Genomic DNA, 5680 nt, shown 5'->3' with positions numbered 1-5680 from the left:
CACACACACACACACACACACAGAGAGAGAGAGAGAGAGAGAGAGAGAGAGAGAGAGAGAGAGAGAGAGAGAAACTTCTGAGTAAAAATATGCAAATAGGATTCAGTAATTTAATGCTTATGTTCGACCACTGATTCCTGACCATAAAAAAGCTGTGGCTTGCTTTTTGCAGTGTTTTTGAGTAACAGGGAAGGATTTCATTCCCCGCAGATGGGGGGACAACTTTAAAGTAAGCTTAAACACATCCATGGACATCAGATTAGCAACAGGTATATAGTAACTAGATGGTCCCCTCAGGTTAGAAGTAGCTTTTCGTAGGAACATGACTGACCATTTTGGGAACCTCTCTGTTCTTTGCAAGGCATGTTGGCAGGAGGAAGGTGGTAGAAAAAAAAGACATTCGTTCATTTTCAGACTGGCATCACGTGAAGGGAGCTGCCATTTTAAATATAGCACAATGCCAAAGGGTAACACTCTGTGGGGGCACTGTGGAAAATGCAAAGGGCAACTTCCAGCCCCAAACAGAGGGCTGCTGCTAGTGAAGTCTACCAACGGAAGACAGCGTTCTTCAAAAGCTCTTTCCAGCTTCAAATCTGAAACCAATCCTGGCAAAAAAACGTTGGGATTGCACGTTGCATATGGTCAGAACATGGTTTCTTTGGTTTGGGTACTAATCTGGCCAAGTGTCATTTATTCTATGAATCACAACTAATGAATGAGTTGTGTCTTAGGGCAGGGCTTTTCAACCAGTGGTACGGGTACCACCTGTGGTACATTGGCACCTGGCAGGTGGCATGCGATCATCCTAGAAAAGTGGTAGCGGGGGAGGGGAATGAGCTGAACTGGTGGCAGCACCGCACAAGCCTGAGTGAGAGATGGCTGGAGTTGCAGGGCTGTCAGGGCTCAGCAGAAGCGCCAGGATCAGCGCCAGGCTCCAGCTGGAGCTCGGCACTGATCCTGGCACTTCTGGTGAGCCCAGAAGAAGCGCCGATCAGCTGGAATGTTGCAGCATCTCCAGGGTCTTGTGATTTACATTCTGATGCTTGGCAACTGATTCATATTTATGACGTTCAGTGTCCCAGGGTCAGGTGAAGTGACCAAAACCTGCTGCAACCACCCAGCAGACGGGGGGGGGGGGGGAATAAAAATCAAACACCCCCCACCCCACCCCCGCTGCCAATCCATAACAGAAATGCTCACAACAATGAAAACCTCGGACAGGAGGAAGAGCGCCGCCGGGCGGGCAGGCAGGTTTCTTGCTCGGCTGTGGCTTGGAGGGCACTTTTTTCAGTGCCATTGTAACTTCGAACAGTCACTAAGCGAACTGTTGTAAGTCGAGGACTACCTGTACTTCAATTTTTTCCTTTTTTGGTCATCACGTTTTTGACACCTTGCTAGGCAACTGGTGGTACTTGGATATTGCCATACCCTAAAAGTGGTACAATGGGTGAAAAGGTTGAAAATCCCTGTCTAAGGGCACATTGTGCTAACCTGGGTAGCTGATGCCTGTAAAGGCAGCAGCCTTAGATAAGAAAGGTGCAGCATTAAGGTTGCTGCTTTCTGGGCAGAAGCACCACCCACAGGAAGGCAACGGGAAACCCAGAGGCAGAATTCAGCCTTGGCCATCTGCTTTCAGCCAAGGCAGAGCGGGATAAACTGGCCACCCACTATCAGAAATGGGTCAGTTGCATTTTAACCCCCAGTAGTAACATCTTACAGACACACTCAAGTGGGGCTAGAATTTCCATTGCTAAGCAAAGCAGTTGTTAAGTGAGTCATCCCCAAATTTAACCATTCTGCCACAGTTATTAAGAGAATCGCTGGAATTGTTTGATGTGGTTGTTTTTAGCAAATCCGGCTTCTCCCATTGACTTTGCTTGCCAGAAGCCGGCTGGGAAGGTCGCAAATGGAGGTCACATGACCCTGGGCCCCTGCAACTGCTGTACGTACGTAACAATTGCCAAGCACCCATATTGAGATCACGTGGGGATGCTGCATAAGTGCAAGGACCGGTCGCAACTCACTTTTTTTTCAGTGCTATTATAACTTTGAATGGTTGCTAAATGAATGATTGTACGTAGAAGACTACCTGTACTTAGAAAAGCAGCAGACAAGAGCCTGCTGTCTTTTCCCCAACTTCTTTTTCAAGGTGGGGTAAGGGAGGAGAAATAAGCATGAATTCCATCCTACTTTTCCTGTTCTCTCCTTTCCAAGTAGGTGCTAAAAAGGTCCCTGATCTCCCGGGCGGGTGGGTGGGACACGTACATCAGCTGTCTTTCAGGCTGCTGGTAAGATCTTGACACAGACCTCACCACCTCTTCCCACCCTTCCTGCAAAGGCTCCCCTTTGCTCTCACAGATGTTGTGCAAAATGCAGCAGGCTACAATGACCCGTGGGGCGTAGCGTTCTCGCACGTCGAGGCGGGAGAGGAGGCACCGCCAGCGGCCCCTGAGCCGCTCAAAGGCATAGTCCACCACTGTCCGGCAGTGGCCGAGCGTGCTGTTGAAGAGCTGTTTTCGGGAGTCCAACTGGCCGCTGTAAGGAGTCATTAGCCAGGGCAGAAGAGGGTAAGCAAGGCCTCCTAGGATGACCGGCTTTACTGGCTCCCCATCTAGGTCCATCGTAGTGCTAGGACCAAAGGCACCTTGATTCATGGCCCGGAAGATGGGGGAGCTGCGAAAGATCCGGGCATCGTGAACTTTCCCGGATCGCCCAGCATACACATCGATGAATTTGCCTTCATGATCCACCAGGGCCTGCAGAACCATCGAGTAATAGCCTCGGCTGTTGATGTATTCTGTGGCTCGGTGAGCAGGAGCAATGATAGGGATATGGGTGGCATCGATCACCCCAATGCAATGAGGGAAACCTTTGGCTGAAAAGCCTTTTATGACCTCCCGGGGCCTGGTCAGTAGGACCACATGGTGATAGACATCATAAAGAGCTTGGCAAACTTCCATGACTATCCTGGAGACAGTGGAGCGCCCAACGCCAAAACACTCTGCTACCGAGCGGTAGCTGTCTGGGGTGGCCAGCTTCCATATAGCTATGGCCAGCTGCTTCTCAACAGTAATGGGAGCCCGCATGTTGGTTGTCTGACGCTCAAGAACTGGCCTCAATCTGTCACACAGCTCCATGAACGTCTGCCGACTCATCCGGAAGTTCTCCTGCCAAAGATGGTCATCCCAATGGGGCAGCACCACCTTTTCCCACCACTCGGAGCGGCCTGGCTGCACCCAGAAAGCCCGCTCCATGATGTAGAGTTCGTCTATCAGCCCAGCAAGAACCGCCGGGGACTGGAAGAGGCACGAACACATCATGGCACGCAAAGAGTCAATGCTGGACTCCACCACTGCTCGGAGGCGCACGGCAGCCGCGTTTTCCACCATCTGCTCAAGCTCCAGTAGGTCACGACGATGGCGGGGCAGAAACGTCCGGCGGGTGGCCAAGCGGCTGAAAAGTTGTGACTGGATCCCAACAACAGTCTTAACAGCCGCTACAGCAGCTGTGGCCACAGTGACGGCCGCAGAGGCCACTTTGTCACCAGCAACAGTAACTTCTGAAAGTCAGAAGATAAGCAAGAGGAAAACTCTTTTTAGAAAACAAAGATCAGCCCATCTCTAATCTGAAAAAAATCTCCAGATTCTCAACTAGCACTTCAGCCGATCCTCTTAACACTCCACCCACTCTGAATTCATCTCAAGTAGCCTGATGATATTTTGGGGAGGTCACCTTCCATGACTTACAAAAAGAGTTTATGTTTATTCTATCCACTGAACAAGTTATCTGCAAGTGTGAGTTTGGAATCTTTTATTTCACACTTATTATACTGGGAGAGCTGGTTTGGTGCAGTGGTTGAAACCGGGAAACCATGATTTCTAGGTCTGCCTTGGGGCACAAAGCCAGCTGGACGGCTTTGAGTCACTCATTCTCTCTCAGCCCTAGGAAAGAAGTGAGGACAAACCACTTCTGAAAAACCTTGCTGAGAAAACTACAGGGGGTCACCAGGAATCAACACTGACTCCAGGACATCGAAAATACCCCTCCCTCCCAATACCGAAGCCATGTGCCATCTTAGCTAAATTTCAATCTCATTTCACCATCACTTTATAAGAACTCATCAGGCTGGCCGTGTAGGTTTCAACATATCTACAAAGCAACAAGTTACAGAAATGTGAAACCTACCTCATCTATGGATTAGTATCAAGACTTCTCCTGTATCATTTTGCACTTGAGGAAAGATGCAAGAAAACACCTTAATTCCTTCATTGACTCCTGGGAAGTCAATGATGGGCAGACCAATTATTTGTCAGCTGATGAACTCAGAATGATCCGCACAGTTATCATTTAAAAATATTGTTATGTTTTTCCATCCACTTCTTTACCTGAGGTGGTCTCATTTCTCACTGTCTCTTCTCCTGTGCTTTGGGAATCTGGATTTTGTACTTCTTCCTCTTTCTCCATCCTAGATCTTAGTTTAGACTTTAAGATAGGAAATCCTAAATAGAAAAGAACAGGTTTTTTTTAAAAAGGAAATGGAAATGAAAACAAGTCAGAACTGCAATTAGACATGGAGGCATTCCAGCAAAACTGTGGGAAGTTTCATGCATGAAACTTTTAAATGCTGAGGCAAGATGGCAGCTTTCCAATCATGGATTGTATTTTGGGAAAAATGTTACATGTCCACATTCTGTAAGTACATTCAGGGATTTATGGTCCTAATGTATATGGATGCCAGTTTGGGGGAAGGTTTGATCGGGGAACTTAAATAATCTTAAGGGATTGGAGCTAGCTGAGATGGCAAAATTGACTGTTTTGGTTAGAGACAACAATTTTAACTATATTTCTTGCAGCTTAGAGACCACTTTTAGATTTCCTACAGGAAAAGGAGAAAGCTGAAGTTTTGACTTTGGGATTTAATTATATTTGATTTGACCAGAGAAATATTATGGGTTGTTAAATGGCTATGGGTTTTCTATACTTAATACATTTTTAATGTGTTAAAAGTTAAATTAAGAATATGTAAATATTGTTGTTTTTTTTAATATTGGTTTTGAAGAAAGGAAAAAAAGGTTTTGAAAGGCCCCGCTGGTGCAATTATTTTGGAGAAAGATGATCCAGCAGCCACGTATTAAAAGCAAAGTGAGTGGTGCCCAGTTCCTTATTTCCTGCTGTGGAGATGGGTGGCATAATTAATAAATGAATAAATAAAAAATAACAACAGCAGCAGCATCAACCAAGATGAGTGCACAGCTTTTAAAGGCAAGGCAGCTGCATTCAGCACCTCTTCCCATGCTGTGCCTTTCCAGGTCAGGCATTTCAAGGGCAACCCTAAGTAACTCCGGAGTGCGCCCTTGGGCATCGGCAGGCCAGCCTCCCCTGCCTCGGCCTGGGTGGCTCTCTCTCCGCAGGCGGTGGAGGATGGGAACGGCCGCCAGAGACGACTCAGGCGAGACGGGCTTTCCGCTCCATACAAAGAAAGCAGCTTTTGCCTGCCGACTGCCCTGCCATTCTGTAGGCGACACACCGGACTTTTTTTTACCTAGGCCGCATTTTCTCCTTGCGCGGTGCCTCCAACCCTTTAATCAGGGCTCTTCAAACTTGGCCCTTTTATGACTTGTGGACTTCAACTCCCAGAATTCCTCAGCCAGCAAAGCTGGCTGAGGAATTCTGGGAGTTG

The 5680-nt window shown here is 47.7% G+C and overlaps 1 protein-coding gene across 1 annotated transcript; it reads right to left on the bottom strand.

Annotated features, from left to right (window-relative positions):
* Positions 1–975: 975 nt before the first annotated feature.
* On the bottom strand, positions 976–4556 carry LOC310636308 (uncharacterized protein). The gene is made up of 2 exons (XM_083356035.1): positions 4386–4556; positions 976–3559 (listed from the first exon to the last, which is right to left on the bottom strand). Exons 1-2 carry the CDS (start codon positions 4462–4464, stop codon positions 2187–2189), a joined length of 1452 nt encoding a protein of 483 aa, XP_083212161.1. The 5' UTR covers positions 4465–4556; the 3' UTR covers positions 976–2186.
* Positions 4557–5680: the final 1124 nt, after the last annotated feature.

The sequence above is a fragment of the Vipera ursinii genome, assembly GCF_947247035.1.
Source record: "Vipera ursinii genome assembly, chromosome: 2".
Taxonomy (NCBI): Eukaryota; Metazoa; Chordata; class Lepidosauria; order Squamata; family Viperidae; genus Vipera; species Vipera ursinii.
This window is presented reverse-complemented; position numbering and strand designations above follow the sequence as displayed.